Source organism: Eucyclogobius newberryi, unplaced genomic scaffold (genome assembly GCF_026437365.1).
Source record: "Eucyclogobius newberryi isolate DKJ021-1_F unplaced genomic scaffold, fEucNew1.0.hap1 SCAF_4, whole genome shotgun sequence".
Classification (NCBI taxonomy): domain Eukaryota; kingdom Metazoa; phylum Chordata; class Actinopteri; order Gobiiformes; family Gobiidae; genus Eucyclogobius; species Eucyclogobius newberryi.
In genome coordinates, this window is record NW_027316056.1 from 18,598,376 (window position 1) to 18,615,504 (window position 17,129).

At 39.6% G+C, this 17,129-nt stretch overlaps 1 protein-coding gene across 1 annotated transcript; it reads right to left on the reverse strand.

Moving 5' to 3' along the window:
* Window positions 1-3,638: 3,638 nt before the first annotated feature.
* On the reverse strand, window positions 3,639-13,920 carry LOC140378149 (solute carrier family 2, facilitated glucose transporter member 5-like). The gene is made up of 12 exons (XM_072463855.1): window positions 13,762-13,920; window positions 12,702-12,800; window positions 11,427-11,587; window positions 11,219-11,343; window positions 10,999-11,144; window positions 10,775-10,907; window positions 9,226-9,413; window positions 7,243-7,353; window positions 6,855-6,956; window positions 6,502-6,577; window positions 4,933-5,060; window positions 3,639-4,008 (listed from the first exon to the last, which is right to left on the reverse strand). The coding sequence occupies exons 1-12, from the start codon at window positions 13,804-13,806 to the stop codon at window positions 3,793-3,795; spliced, it is 1,530 nt and encodes a 509-aa protein (XP_072319956.1). The 5' UTR covers window positions 13,807-13,920; the 3' UTR covers window positions 3,639-3,792.
* Between the last annotated feature and the right edge of the window lie 3,209 nt (window positions 13,921-17,129).

The window sequence follows — 17,129 nt, forward strand, 5'->3', positions numbered from 1 at the left end:
AATAGGCTGTATGTCTGTCTGTCAGGCCTGTTTTATAAGAGATGATTTAGGGAGCAGCCCAATGGGAAACCACAGCCATGGAAGTCTTTTACTGTGACACACCTGATCGGGCTAATCAAAGAAACCGTGCCCGTTTGGTCAGACGTGTTGGATTTAGAGTGAGGAGCAGAGCTGAGAGCTTTTGTTCATTACTGTCGCAGTTAGATAGACTCTAATGAGAGTCCATCTGGCCACAGAGAGACACTTAACAACCTGCACCTCTGAGGCACTCACTGATGGAAGTAGAGAGCACATAAGGCAAATCTCTGCTGCAATTAAAGCTGTTATTCTGTCGCCTCGCTTTGAATATAGTAGTGTATGACTAAAGCTATTTATTAATAGACTATTATTTTAACTAGTATATATATGTTTAACATTCTGCTGTCAAAACATCTGCCTACCTTTGAGAAGTGGTGCAGATTAGTAGGCTAATACTCCTGGGCCTTGCTCTTCAGTGAAACATTAGCTTGGTTTTCCTCCTGTTTGAAGTCAACTGCTGAAAAACAAATACGTTACAACATTTTAAATCCTAGGCCTTTGTAGAATAGACTGTGCAGGTTTGAATTGTTGTGACGCTGCTTTAACAGGCCTTCACAGCCCTAAACCTCCTCATTTCATTCTCGTGCTCTGCCATTGACTGCATTAACCTCACATCTGCTTCTGTATCAGCCATCAGCCCATTTTCACCTCCTCATCCTCCTCTTCCTCCTCTCTCCTCCTCTTCCTCCTCTCTCCTCTTCTCTCCTCCTCTTCCTCCTCTTCCTCCTCTCTCCTCCTCTTCCTCCTCTCTCCTCTTCTCTCCTCCTCTTCCTCCTCTTCCTCTTCTCTCCTCCTCTTCCTCCTTTTCCTCCTCTCTCCTCCTCTTCCTCCTCTTCCTCCTCTCTCCTCCTCTTCCTCCTCTTCCTCCTCTTCCTCTTCTCTCCTCCTCTTCCTCCTCCTCTTCCTCCTCTTCCTCCTCTCTCTTCCTCTTCCTCCTCTCTCCCCCTCTCTCCTCTTCTCTCCTCCTCTTCCTCCTCTTCCTCCTCTCTCCTCCTCTTCCTCCTCTCTCCCCCTCTCTCCTCTTCTCTCCTCCTCTTCCTCCTCTTCCTCCTCTCTCCTCCTCTTCCTCCTCTTCCTCCTCTCTCCCCCTCTCTCCCCCTCTCTCCTCTTCTCTCCTCCTCTCGCTCTGAACAGCAGCGATGGCCCCCGCCCTCTCCCCCCCAGCCTTAATTGGGAGTCAGGGAGAGCAGTCGAAATCGCATTAACGCGGGCCCTGCCTGGCTGTGCCATCCATCTTGTTTTTTATTACGCCGCGCCGGGGCTGCCTGGGCGCTGCCGTTCGATTTGTCACCGGCCTCGTTCGCTGATAACAGGCATTTGTCATCGCCTTGGCTCCCTGTTAATGTTATCATCTCTTCCCTGACAGCCGCCCTCCGCCGGGGAGCGCCGGCGACAAAGCACATCCGTCAAGCGAATATTTCCACGGCTAAGGGGAGCGCACACTGCAATAAGCCACATTAAAGCACTTATGAAGGGCCCGGCGTGCGCGAGCCGCGCACTGTGTGTAGCGCTGTCATTACGCGCACAGGTGCGCAGCGAGGCCCGCCGCTTGTCTTTGCTGTAAAAAGCGGGGAGGTGGGGGCCGAGGGGGAGAGGAAGAGGTAATTTGTTGCAATTAATTACGCAGTGAGTGTGGCTTTGTTGTGTGGGAGAGCATTTTATCTGTTGGAATGCCTCCTCGCCAGGCTGTGATGCTATTTGTTTGATTTATAGCTCGTGGCTGCCCGAGGCGGATTAAGAGTTGGTGTGTGTTTTCACATAAGCACAGTGCCGCGTGGCATTATCCACAGAAATATACTGTAGTGTCGAGACAAGCCCTTTTGTTTGGGAGTGACGTTACATATGAACAGGCACGAGGAACAGGGCCACAGTTTGTCCTCTCTCAGGAGTTAAACTGCGGCCCATTTGTCATTCAGCAGCAAATCAACAACTGTTCACACTGACCTTCTCAAACCCAGCAGCCCACCCTTTTCTTTGGCCACTCTTCTTTGACACAATTTACCTCTACATGTTGATCAAATAGATCAGACATAATGTGTAATTTGGATTATAAAGCCTACTTCAGAGTTTAGTTGTACTTGCAAATGGCAAAATAACTTTCCACAGACAATTTAACAACCTTGTCAGGGTATAATAGTGGATGTCTAGCCTCTAGAGTGCTCTCTTGTGTTGTGCAGAACAAGCAGGGTTGTGACAACATATCCATTCAGCCCCAGTCGGGGGCTATGGTCCTTCTGCAGGGCCTGACAGATGGATCAGTCGGCCCAGAGGCCTCAAGTATAAACATAGTCACAAGGCAGTAAGTGTTAAAGAAATACCCTTTATGCCAAATCAGTATGTGAATGCCCAATGATAAAGCAAAATGAAAAAATGTAGAAGTGATAGTATTTATCATACAATGTTAACTTTCAACATGAGAAAAGCAATGCAACAATAATGAGCCTACATGTTTGACAAAAGATTAAAACTTTTTACAAGTATTTAATGTTTTTGGTTCTCCAATATAAGGGGTGGGATGACTACTACAGCTGTAGCATTTCTATCTCATTTATATAAAGAGATCAAAGACATCAAGGGTTACAGTAGTATGTTCCTTGAGTCCAACTTCACCTCCTCCATCATCGTGTGGAGCCACAGCCAGGGACAGAGACTACAGCGCATTCTGCGCTCTGCTGAGAAGGTGATCGACTTCCATCTCTGCAGGACCTGTACGTCTGCAGGACTCTGGGACGAGCAGGTCGGATCACAGCAAACCTTTCTCAACCTAGACATGGACTATTTAAGCCCCTCCCCTCAGGCAGGAGGCCACTCCCCTCAGACAGGAGGCCACTCCCCTCAGACAGGAGGCCACTCCCCTCAGACAGGAGGCCACTCCCCTCAGACAGGAGGCCATGGACCATCCGGACCAGAACCTCCCATCACAAGAACAGTTTCTTTCCCTCTGCCGTTGGACTCATGAACACTCAACACCTTCCACTTTAACAATCATTCAACCAATACTATTCACACACTTTTCACTTTCAACACTATCACACGGCCATCTGTACTTGTGTAAAATCTGTGTACATACCGGAAAAAAATATTTTTTACGTTTTTATTATAATTTTATTGTTTGTTGTTTTATGTTGCACCAAGTTCCCATGTTTGTGAACTGTGTTCAATGACAATGACAATAAGCCCTTTCTGATTCTGATTCCTATCAAATATATATAATAAATGTAGACCCTAACCCTAAGACCCATTTGAAGTTATCTACAAGCTAATATGTTTTTTTGTATTCTGGTACATTAGGGGGTATTCAGAATACAATTACTTTACTAAAATCAAAAGGAATACATTGCAGCGCTGTATGTTTTTACACCATAATAGAATACATTTACACTGAAATGCATTATAAGTATTCATTATAAACTACACTTTAATGCAACTGACTAAATACATTTTCAGAGTATTCTTCCCATCACTGGTAATCAGTAATATCAGAAATAACAAAATAGGTGTTATGAAAAGGTAAAAATGTTCAGCAGGAGCACATATTACAGTTACTAGAGCACAATGTGACAGCTTGATGTCAGTCTTGGTAATGAAAGGCACATTTAGAACATTTCTCATTTGAGTGCGTGTTGATCTTTGTACATAAAGCAGCAGATTTCCTCTTTTCTATGTAAATGGCTAAAACAATAACTTTGCCCTCATTTAGTACTTTATGTAGAATCACTGTCCATCAGTCCCATAACCATTCATCAAAGCCATTTTGAGATGTCCCTCTGATATCAACTCATCTTCAAGGATGTTGTTTCTGGAGGCAAACATCTGACTGATCTCCATAAATGTTTTATTCCTGGTCTCTGGGATGATTAAAGCTGTGTACAGGGCCACTCCCAAACAAATCACACAGAAGATCAGGTAACAGTAAGGGCCCATGTCCATCTGAGGGGGAAAAGACAAAACAAGGCATTAATATGACCAATTATGTTAAACTTTAATATCAAATAATATTACTATGTAAAATTGTACTACTACAGAAAAGACAGCAGTGGTTCTCAAACTTTTGACAAGTATCACCAAAGATCATATTGGGCTTTCTGAGTCCCACCAGATCTAAACACATTCCAAGGCTAAATTACAGCTAAACTTGGTCGAAAATTAGACTAAACCATGGAAAAGTTGTGCTAAATAATTAATTAAAAAGGAAGATTTGTCAGTTTGAGAAACACTGATTTACAGAATCTTGTCACCACCAACATAGTATGTCACTTAAACGTTATCACGTTTATCAAGGAATGGTATTAGTGAAAGTATTACTTTAGTGAAAGCCCTTTGTACAGCCAATAAAACTATTGCTCCTACAAAGTTACTGGTAGGGTATTATTGATACTAGTTTTAGTTCATAAACTAGATACCCATTACAGCAAGTATGGATAAAAAAGAAAAGAAAATGTGACCTTTCCTGAACAGTTTTAGACTATTATTTCGTGTTCATGTCAGCTCATAGTCTTAAATCTTGACCTCATACCTGGTATCGAATTTGGTATTGAGAATTGAGTATATTCCTTAGTACCAAAATCAAATTTTAGTATCGTGACAGAAGTTACTGCTAAATCCACATTAGCACCATTTGCACTCGGACACTGTTGACATCAGAATGTGGTGCAATATAAGAATGTAAAAAGTAGGTCTCCTTTTTCCCATAGTAGTTGAAGCAGACTTATAACTTTGGGGATTTACCATTCTCAATTACCTTTTCTCTATTATAAAGCCATGAATAATAAATACATTTGTTATTAATGTGGCATACAGGGCTTCTGTAGCTGCTTTAAATTCTGTGCAACATCGTTTCATGACATATGTTACCTCCAGGAAAGGGAAGAGGAATCCTATAGTGAAGTTGGACAGCCAGTTGAGGCAGCCGGCCACGGTGTAGGCAGCGGGACGGTGAGACTGTTTAAAGAGCTCTGCAGTGATCAGGAACGGTACTCCAGCTACAACAAACGAGATAAAAACATACTTTGATTAAAATGATCTCGAATTTTGTTGTCATATGACCAAATATGAATGATATTAGCCCTAAATTGTTGTTAATGACCAACTGAATAAAAAGCATTACTGGTTAATTGAAATAAAGTGAAACTCGTTCATCAAATTATTGTTACGTGTCATTCAAGTAACTTGCAAGGTTTTTTGAGAAATCTTTTGTATTTGCATGCACACCACTGTACACTGTGTAGTCAAATCCTCACAATTTATCAATTTTGTATTTATTTATTAACATTTATTTAACCAGTTAAACCCCCATTGAGATCAAAACCACTTTTTCAATGGGTTGAGATTTTAAAAGAACGGGAAACTTTTGAATAAACATTTGAGGATTGTGGACATTTATATTATTAAGTAAATAAATATTACAGCAATAACGCACAATATACCACAATAGTAAACTGACCTGACTTTTGGGGTAGTCGGACTGCGAGACAAAGTTTATGGAAATACTGAGGAAACACTGCTTCATCCCAATAACAACATTAAAAACAGCTATGATAGTTTTGGCACAGTGATTCTCTGTTAAAATTAGAAAAAAGTATTGCCTTTAGTTTAGGTTCTTGCTATAGTGATAATTCCTGTACTTTCACAAAAACTATATTTTCATTAGGACAAGCAGAACACAACTGAAAATAGCTAATGTATGTCTTAGCAACACAAAAGCTTAGTGCGTCTTCCTCGATTCATTAGCTGAAAGTACAAGTATCTTTATAGTGTAGCATTGCCCAGGCGTTCAACACACAATTCTTCATTGTTAAAAGTGAAGCAGAAAAATGCATTACTAAAGGCTTTAATGAGGAGCTCTGCCCTCATTATCTTTGCATGATAATTGCGGAGAGGAAGGTTTCATATTGTCAAACTAATAACTAGACCATAATTTGTCAACATCTGTGGTGTGTATGCAGAGCTTCCGTGTGCACTCTGCATTTCTGTTGAAGGTAACCATATACATCAGAGAAAGCATATGAACAACGAGCTATTAAAAGTGTAATTGCAGCCGCAGAAATCATCACTGTATGTAAGGTATAGATTTTGCTGCTTTTTGATGAATTGCATTATGTAAACCAGCTTGGTTCGAATTCATCAACCGCACAGGTCCAATTTAACATGGGACTGAAGCTTATAAACTATTGCCCCTTAATTCACTCAGCTCATCCTGTGCTGAAATGGTTGGGAGAATCAGTGGGAGTGTGGCCGTTATGGTTTCCTAATTTATAAAAGCAATGAAATACTATCAGTAAGTGGTTTGGTGCCTGCTGTGATCCAAGTGTCCAGCAGGGAGCAGTGTTTCCTTACACACAGTGCGGCCTAAATGAGTTGCATATAGATCAAGCATATGCTGTTAGTTACACTTTCTATTAATTGGCATGGGAATTGTCTTACCTGGGCCAATGCAGAAGCCAGCAATGATCCCAACAACGCAGCCGACACTGATGTACCGCATGAACATGAGATGAGGCTAGAACAGGGCGAGAACAAATGCTGTACTTTTATAAACGTATTGTACTTGAAATGCATTTAAACTTACTTTGGAAAAACACAAAAACATTTTAAGAAGACTGGCAAGGCAAAATAATGCATTAAGGGTTGCTTTGATATGCATCTATTGTCTTCATACAAAATTGGGATCCTTTAACTCATCTGTGGAGCATCTTGTGGATAGGTCTTTGGTCATTTGTTTAAGAAAATTCTACAACAAAATCTAAAATACAGTTGTATTAAAGATAACTTTATACCTGTAAAAGGACCGACACAGTGATTCCAGCACAGCACACCCCCATGAACAGGAATCCGCCGATCATCAGAGGTCTTCTGCCCAGACGCTCAATGGTAAAACACTGCAACACATGATCAAAACACCTTCACTTACATCTTAGAGGGCAATTTACTTTTACTCGTTGCCCTGAGCAATAAGTAAAAGTTTTTCCATTCAAACGTTATGTATTTTTAAAAAACTATTTGAATAAAATAAATACAATTGTTAGATTTGACCATGTTCTGTAGAATTGAAAATGCAACACACAAATGCAGAGCAATTAAACACAGAAGTGATATAAATATATAAGTGTCATGGCCCAAAAAGGAAGGCTTTGGTAAATGTAGTTTAATCTGGAGGAAACTCACCCCTAAAGTCCCAGAGATGACTTCAATGGCTCCTGTCCCCACAGTCGTGTACTGGATGTGAGGCTCAGGAATCCCAGCATCCTTGAATATAGTGTTTGTGTAGAACCAAATCTGAAATTGACATTGACCCAAAACTGAACATCACAAAGACACACAAACACACACTTTGAAATGTATAGCATTTTATGGGAATGCAGGAATTGGCTATGCTCATTTAGTGTTTACACATGATCCATCATAGTGATCGTTATTATCAGAACAACTATCACTCATGCATTTGAGATATGGCGTTTTATCTGTATGGACTTCTGACAAGTGCTCCCCTAGAAATTAATTTGTGTATCCTCATTAATCACACTTTACTGATGCAACATCCATCATTGATGAGGTGTAGACGAGCTTGTGACGGGTGCAGTTAAACGCTGTCTTGTTGATTTAGTAACCACATGTATAGCATTTCATCACTATTCAGCAACATGCCCAAACTCACACTGTACATCACATAAAGCATCACAAAGAGATGAAGAATGTTAATACATTTACAGCAGCAAAAGAGGTTGTGCGGATTTAGGACTTTGTTAGATCATTTCTTCTATAATATGTAGGAAAACAATACTCCAACTGGCCATTTGGTTAGCTTTCCAACTAATGTTCTGTTTCTTATATTACATGTAAATATTGAAATCATATTTAAGTATCAGTTTATATTACAGGTTCTGCTGTTTTTCTAATTATGTCTTAGTTCGGTGGGATAGCACCTGTGGTAAATATTTAATCATAGTTGTACTTCTGTTTAGTTGCAATTTGTGAAGACATTTGGAAAATAAAAGTTCAAAATTACAGGAAGTAGAGCTGAGTGCTAAACAGAATCCCTCTGTGATGTCATCAATATGCGACGTGCCATTGAAAACACAGACACTTGACTGATACAATCTTCTGATAGTTTAAATGATCTTTCAACAAACAAAGGTGTTATGTGGCATTACTGTTTGTCAAATCATAACTATTTTGTAATGTATATGGATTTTGGCTCTTCTTTACATCACGGTTGTGTCATATGTGCAGCTCGTGTCCCACCAGGAAGTGCAATTAGAAATTTAGTACAAAATAATCAATCTGGGGACGAATAGGCAAAATGTTTAGCAAAATCTGAAGTATGAGTTTGTTCACTACGTTTTAGTGAAATGTCTCGTCTAACCTTTCATAGAGACGTTAACCTCACACCAGTTTGGCCTTTGCAAAAACAAGGCCATTTTACCAGTGAACCACGAGTTGAATATTTCCAGAAGTTGCAACGGGCGACACCTTTAATTATGCTCCTCCTTCCTTTTATAAGATTTGGCATAGCTCTCCTGATCTTGACAGCCAACAAGTTGCAGACGGACTACAAAGTCTTTTTCAAGCCACCCAGAGAAACGTTTCAGTTTAACATTTTACACAATTCAGCCTACTTTTTATTAGCAGCTAGACTTTTCTCTAGTTCTCAATCATTATCAGCCGTCCGTAATCAGAAATGTCAAATTAACGGAAATATACAAACAATAAAAGTATCAGTAAAGGTCTGATGTGCAATTCTGTCATATGTGCAATTGCTGTTGGAATTCATGTGCAATTCATGTGCAATCTATGTGCTGTCGTGACACATATTCATGTGCAATTACTGTCGTGATCACATGCAATGGTATTTATGTATTTATTTATTTATTTGTCTATGGGAGTTTTTATTTATTTATAGGAGATCTTCTACTGAAAGTGTTTTTCAGACTTCCTATAAGTGATCTGTTCTTCTGTATCTACCTCTGTATCTACCTGCGTTGCACCAATGAAATTTCCCCATGTGGGACAATAAAGGAATATCTTATCTTATCTTATCTTAGATAAAAGTGGGCGTGGTGAAATAAGGAGAATGCTGGGTATTGGACAGGTGTACCTAATAAATTGGCCATTTTTGATTATGGTAGATATGATATATTATGGACTTACTGCATCAATGCCGGACAGCTGCATGCCGATGTTGACCACAATGATAGTGATGACCTGCCAGCGAACACAGCGGTCTTTGAGCAGACCCCACACAGAGATGGTCTCGATGGAGGTGAGAGAGCGTTGTTCTTCCTGCATCTCCTCCACCTCCGCCTGGATGTTCCCTTTTGTGCGATACCACTTCAGCGCTGCAGGAGAATAAAAGATTATCAAACTTAGACAGAACAGGGTCTCTTTTTTAGACTAAAAAAGCTAATGTTATAATAATACAGAATACATCATTATCCCTAGTGAAGATTTAATATTCTAGTATGAAGGGAGCATTCATCATTATTCTTATATTCCATGCCGTAGTAGGTTACTTTTTATCTGCTTTATTGGACTAAAATATATTCCTACTTGGCTTGAATGAGCCTCATCCTGCTTGTTTCCATGGAAATGTTGTTCTTTAGTTATAATATTCCACAGTATGGCATCAAACTTATGTATCTGCATGAAGAATGTTCCAATTTATAGTTTCAACATTCTGTTTTGCAGCTGACTTTACACCTCAAGAAACTATAAGTATTTCTAATGTATTATGGTTACATTCAGTATAATCCCTCATTCCTCCAGAAGTGACCGGTTGTAGAAAAAGCTTCAGTTATAGTCATCTGGACCTTTTAAGAAAAACAAGACGTTTTGACTCTCATCCTAAAGTCATTCTTAATCTGTGGCTCTAGTCTGAGAACTCAAATATTTATCTTACCCTGAGCAAGCCCTGCTGAACCTCCTGATAATAGCCTGTCTGTTTTTGTTTACACCGAGTTTCACCTGAAACCTGAAATATTCTGTGTTTGTTTATCCTAACAGACCTGTAATGAGAAATCCTATTGTTACCTGGCTGCAACTCCCTCATCACTGAATACCTGCTTAGCATTACAATTGCCAGGGATGCTGCTGTACACTGCCGGAAGACTGAACCTTGAACCTAAATTTCTGTTTAAAAAAGGGACTCAAGATGAAGATGCATGGAGCTCTGTAATCCTGAATTTGCGTGCCTTCTGTGTTGATACAGCCTTTTGTTTAGTCTCACCTGTGTAACGCTCCTTACAACTTTCTTCACTGCAATGCAGTGTATTCAATCCAATGGCATTTTGAAGCCATCAGCCCTGGCCATTCAGATACTTTTCAGGTATTCAGTGATGAGGGAGTTGCAGCCAGGTAACAATAAGATTTCTATGCTCATTACAGGTCTGTTAGGATAAACAATGAATATTGATTTCAGGTGAAACTCAGTGTAAACAAAAACAGGACAGGCTGTTATCACGAGGTTCCACCCAGTGGGCAGGGTTTACTCAGAGTAGGATAAGTATCTGGGTTCTCAGACTAGATCCACAGACTGAGAATGACACTTGAGTGTCGAAACATCTTGTTTTTCTACAACACAATACTACAACTGAAGCTTTTTCTACTATGGTTACATTAAAAAGCTTGCAACATATGGATCTCTCAAAAATGTGGTATTTTGGATTTTATTTATTTTAGGTAGGTATTTTAGGTGTCCAACCTGCAATAGCGGCGTGAATATTTCCTTTCTCAATCAATAGGTACCGAGGGCTCTCCGGGAACCATGGCAACAACAGAAGCTGGACCACTGTTGGGAAAACCACCAGAGACAAGAGCAGAGGCCAGTGCTCCTTCTGTGGGAAGAAAACAATGTATTTCAGACAGTGCACTGTAAAGATGTTACACTGATGAATAAATAATATTATTTGGACATGCAAGACAAACCTTTCCCAGCAGTTCACTGAGTCCCAAAACCTGAGCGATAAAGACTCCCAGACAAATGTGTATGCTGGGAACAAGGCCCAGGAAACCTCTCATGTTTTTAGGCGCAATCTCACCAAGATACATGGGCACCACACTGAGGGAGATCCCTATTGACCGGATAAAAAGACTGGTTTAGGACAGAAAAGGCATAATACATACATTTTGATCCTTTCAAACCCACCTGAGTGAACCCCTACGATAAACCGTCCAAGAATGACCATGGCAGGCATCCTACAGGACCTGCTAAAACCCATAAGAGCTCCACCCACAAACACCAGCACTGAGATTCGCACTAGAGTCCCCTTCCTGTTTGGACAGACAGATGCTTTCATGTTATGGACACTACATTCACACATTGGGAAAAAAAAAAAAAAAAAAAGTCAACCAACCTGCCGTAGTTGGTCACAAGACGGCCAACCAGCAGGGCCCCGGTCATCCCTCCGATGGCAAAGATGGACACAGTGAGCGAGTAGAGGACAGTGAGTAGCTCCTCATCTGTATCCCAACCATACTCTTCTGTGAGAGTCTCATTGTAGAACTCTTTGATGTGCTGTTGGAATAAAAACATATTATAAACAACATTTTGCACCACTGTGCCTCAACGTCATCACTTCATTAACCATTTCCCACAACGCCACAAATTCTAAAGTCATTTGTCTGGATGTGTGTCCAGCAGAGGCGTTTATATGCAATACAATATACAATCACTCTGACTGCACGATCAAATGAATAAAAAGCAGTTGTTTTTTTGTGAGGGTAACGTATAATACCATGGTTTTGTTCTGAAACATTTGTTTACAGGTGTGACCTCAATTAATTAGTTTCAGTTTCCTATAGAGCAATGTACCAATTAAGATTAGAAAACTACTCACAATAGTTCAAACTTTAGGTCTCAAGTGGGAGTGCTACAGGGGATTGTGTCGTCACACCTCATCAGAAATTTCAGTTAAGCAAATGTTAAACCAACAGAGATTTTAAGATGCTAAATACACTAAGGAGTGAGAAGTGTATTATACAGTTCTCACTCCTTATTTACCGGGTTGTGTTCCACCGCTCTTTCGTTCACTTTTTAATTGTGTTGGTGACTGTATCTTTATAGACGATTTGCTCTGCTGCCAAAAAACATGGCAAATTTTGTCAATAACATTAGTTTTTGGTTTTTGATCCCGGGCTCTATTCCGTTTTCTGTCATACTTCCTTGTTCCTCGACAGTGGTTTTACTGTCCTCGCCCCAATCCTGTTAGAAAAGACTACTGCGGTTATAGAATAGTCTGATTTTGTTCTTAGTTTGAATCAAACAAGTGCAAAACTAGGCTAATTTTAGTATATTATATAGTTTCGGGAAGAAACTTGTCTCGTGGCCAACTCTATGCTCCTATATCTCATACCTCAGCATGGACAAACAGGAATGGCCTGGGCATTTAGTCACTGTCCCATTACAAATTAGATATGGATCAGACAGTGAAGATCATGTGAAACATCAGTGACATGGTGAAACTGCTCACCATTTCACACACTTGAGCCTCATGACACCACATGACAATGGCAATTCAGCTCAATTTGATCACGACAATGTAGTGCATGTATTTATAGAGTGTCATTCTGGGACAGGTATTAGGTCATCAATCAATAACCTCAGTGTTGTTCAAAAGTGAATGACAAACCTGTGCTGGAGAGTTGACCACAGCCAAATTGAAGCCGTACAACATAGAACTCCCAAATGAGGACAAAAAGGCTACTAATAGCAGCGATGGTTTAAGATGCTGAAACACAGAGAAAATACATATTTAACTCCATTAAAAGGGCTGGATTACGGCCCAATGATTTCACCTGGGGTGGAAAATATTTAGGTACAAATACTCGTTACAGTGATTAAGTAGATTTTAAATTTAGCACGTAGTTGTAATTAGTCTTTATGTAAAAACCCTTTTAAAGGTGGTCTCACTGCTGTATCTGCTTTTTTCCACACAAACACAGGAAACAGCACCGCATCGCCTGCTCTGATTGGCCAGAGCTCAGAGAAAATATATTGTGGCTAAAACTATTTCATTCATTCGCTTTCAGTTTTTCAAATTGTGAATAATATATTGACCCTAAACACTACTAAAACCGTTTTAGAAGTTTTCAGATTGTCCAAAAAAGAGTGGAAGTAAAAGGCAGAGCACCAACTGGATGTCTTCAATACAGGCCAACATAGTATGACACCAAGAATCCACATAGTATATATGATCTATGTGTGTTCAAGCCCCTTGGCAATGCTTCCAGGGGAGGAGGTTTAGAAAACACGTGTAGCGAGACTCAGTATTGCCTCAGTATTTGCACAGTTGCATAATTGACTGTTTATCCAGTGCAGTATTAAGAACTTAAACCCTGTTGAGCATAGAAGGTGGGAGCAACAAAGTCACATGTTTAAACTAGAACAAATGATAAAATCCCTTGCTCTGAATGAAGGAAAGCAGAGCATTGAAGTATTGGACAGTCTTTATTAGCGGATGGAGAGTTAGCAGAGCCACACGTGAAAATAGCTCATAACAGACAATGCTGCTCAGTCAGTCCCCAATTAAGGCTTGATAGATATCAGATGTGACCTTAGCATCACGTTAAGCACCACATGGTTTCAAAAAGAAGAACAATAAAGTTTACGATCGCTTATGAATATATAATCTAAAACATAGATTATTGGTAGTTGCTTGAACTGATCACTGAACATAACTTATCTCTTACCCCTGTAACTTTTCCATATTTTTCCACCAGCAGTTCCTCGGCCATCTTTCTTTAAACGTAGTGTCTCCTTTTTGATCTTGCGGGGTGAAGATGAAAGTTCATCTGCAAAACTTTTCTCACATCCTTGTGACAGTTGCTGTGACATTGAGGCGCGTCCTGTGCGTGGGCGTGGTCTTCAGGCGGATGCCGCGCGCGGCTCTGGTCCAATCCCCGGAGCGCATCGCACTCAAGACTCACGCACGGTTTCGCAGTTCGTGGGTTATAACCATGGTATGGTGGCTGCCAATCACATGATGAAAGTGATAAGACTTATGATTTGTGGAGGATTAGGTGAGTTCTGTGAGTGGTAAAAAGCAGCTAACCAAAAGACAAGTCAAAGTCATAAAGTCATTGTTAGACAATGTATCAAGCCTATACATAAATACTTACCATGTGGTTTGGGGTTTTCCGGGAAAAGCAACTAAATGAGCAAAAAAATCCTAAATCACATCCAAATTTACAGACAGGATTCATATCCAGTTTCAAAATGTTCTATGTTTGTTTTTTATTGTTGGGAACTGTTATAATACAGTTAAATTGCTGTATCTTGTTTAAATCATGGTTAATATGTTTCCATAATGTTTACCTCTGGTCTGATCAAAAGCGTGTCTCAACATGTCTTTTTTGCATGTTCGCTGCCCCCTAACCACTCGACCACCTGGAAGCACAACCCTTTCCATTACAATTCCAGTTTTAGTAGAATATACATTTAAGTGGCCTGTGTTGATTTCATTACAGGAATCACGAAAATGATTTAACTCTTCTTTCACATTAAAATGCTCTTTTGACCTTTTGCAGGTTAAGGATTCATTGTGTGAAGATGAACTCCATCCTCGCTGTCTCAAGACAACCTGCAGGTAAGAAACACTGTAACCTCTCATTCATAAAGCTTGAGTGGGTCAGAGCTGTTTAGAGAGAAGAGTGCAACCATAGACTTTATATAGAGTCTATGGTGCCAACTGATCCTAAACTCAGAGCACGATTTACACAGCACTGTTACATTTAACCATTTTGATTTCAGTTAAATCTTTAAAATACATTTGAATTTTGTAAACACTTCAAGAATATCATGTGATGAGTTTTGTTCAATTGTCTTTTGAACAAAGTCTTGAATGTGACTTCTGACATTGTTTGCTGTTTGGAGACAGTGCATTGGACACTCAGCGTCTTTAAAAGTTTGTGTAATTTAAAACTAGCAAAGATACAATCTAGAGGTAGTTAATCTCAACGTGAATGCTCTACTCACTTCTCACTCCTCACACACACTTTCTGCTCACAGGCCTCTTTAGTCACACATTTCACACCATCAAGATCAATGACTTGTGAATAAACCCAAAAGTCTTCATGAGGAAACACATTAGAATCTTAATTATAAATGGTATTATGTTACATACAGCCGTCTATATTATTACAAAGCAGAAACTTTAAATAAGCCTAAAATATTTAATATATAAAGATATTTTTAATTTGTTTTGAGGACTCAACAAAACTTATTTGTAAAAAAGTAAAGTAAAGTTTTTACTCAGTGTTCTCTTTTCCATGTTTCATTACTGTAGATGTTCTAGAGCAATGAACATACTTTCTTTCCACTAATATTTACACTGCATGACCTTTTGATGTGATAAGATACATTTTAGAAGTGCTAGTGCTTCTAACTTTAACCACTCGAGTCAAGACTATTGTTGGTCAAATGGTTTGTGTCATATGACTTGTATCACCATGCGACATGCCGGTGCGTTCATGGGCCTTTTTTGTAGTAAATCAATTACACTATGAATGAGAAAACTCCCAGGGCTGAAGAAATGGGTAAAAGGCACAACCCATGTCTCTGAGAGAGATTTTCATAACTTATAAAAACATTTTTTAGTTTTTTTTTATTGAGAACGTGAAAAGACCTCCACTTTCCATCCCAAATGTATCTAAAATTCACTGTTTAGTTTGGAGTTTATTGTGTTTAACATGCCTTTAATCAGGTTGTACAATTATATATTTTTTTCTTCTGATTTCTGATTTTTGTAGTTGCTCTTGAAGACTCTCTCTTAACTTCAAGTTTCTGATTCTGTAAAACTTCTTTTATGCTTGTGGTTTCACCTGGTTGTATTTCACTGAGCAAATGAATAGTTTTGTAAAATGAACAAAAGTGAATCGACTCACTGAGATAATTCACAAGAGGGACATCTCATGATTATCATCAGGATATGGAGGTACATGATTACATTTTCTCTCCACTCTGAGCGAGATGTCGCTTGATAAATTACCCATCAATACAGACAGTGGGGGAGCGTCCTGAATATGTGTGTGCATTTACGTGTCCCTGGTCAGACATGTTGCACCAATAACTATCTCAACATTAGCAGTCCATTATTCCTGTACACCTCTTCATGCTTCCTGTTGACAGATCATCTGGTCCCAAAAGTAGATATTGTGGCCTTTAATCAGTGCGCCCCCTCTGAGCTGCCGTAGTCTCTTGTGCAGTATTTAAATTCCTCATTTACTCAGTTGCAGGCGGGACGTGACTGTCCCCCATTGTTCGCTCTGAATAAACTGGGGAGCTGATCGTGTTAAGTGCAGCAGTGATTGATGGCTGTTGATGAAATCTAATATAGTCGCCCCATGCCATCATTTAGCAGAAATAGGATCAGAGTGATTCACTCCAACACTTGGAAAAGGTAGAAATGAGCTTACTGTGTTTTTTTATATTTTAAAATAAGGTTTTGGCTGTGGTGTTCAACAAAGCTGTAGCAGTGACTTGTATGTGATCAAAGCTGGTTAAGGGTACAATGGTATTTGAGGTACTTAAACTGATGGTGATGAGATCATTTTATCTTTATCTTATCTTTGCCTGTTGGAAAACGTTCTAGTTTAAAAAAATATGAATACATGTATACTAAATCTACATACAACAAGGGAAACGTAGCTGGTGATATAGCTTTTGAGGAATTCTTTGGTGTGTTTAAATATGGCATTACATTTACCAACAAGTGGCTTTAAATGGCTGAATTCATCCATATCTCTATAATCTTTGCCTTTAAAAACCATGAAGCTGAATGACTGTCATCCTCCCAGTTTTATATTCTGCAATTATTTCCAACATTGTCTTTGGATCTGATATATTCTTGAGCATATCATTTGGGGGTCAGCAGCTTTAAACGCACTACATACGCACATGAACTCGTGAGTATTGACTGACTGTAATGGTAATGTAACTGCCTCTGTGCTGATGAATATTTAAAACAGACGTTGTTTGCAAGAGAAATAGAAGTGGGATTTTAGTGACCTCTGGTGGGATATGAGCTGCAGTTCAGCACCACTGTCAGCAAGTGATGACT

What these genes read in the sequence shown, in the direction of transcription:
- LOC140378149 (XM_072463855.1), bottom strand. Translation starts at nt 13,806, where the DNA reads ATGGCCGAGGAACTGCTGGTGGAAAAATATGGAAAAGTTACAGGG. An exon ending in TGGCTTCTGCATTGGCCCAG is followed by an intron (nt 5,061 to 6,501) that starts GTAAGACAATTC and finishes CGTTTGTTGTAG; the next exon opens with CTGGAGTACCGTTCCTGATC. An exon ending in TCCTCTTCCCTTTCCTGGAG is followed by an intron (nt 4,009 to 4,932) that starts GTAACATATGTC and finishes TTTCCCCCTCAG; the next exon opens with ATGGACATGGGCCCTTACTG.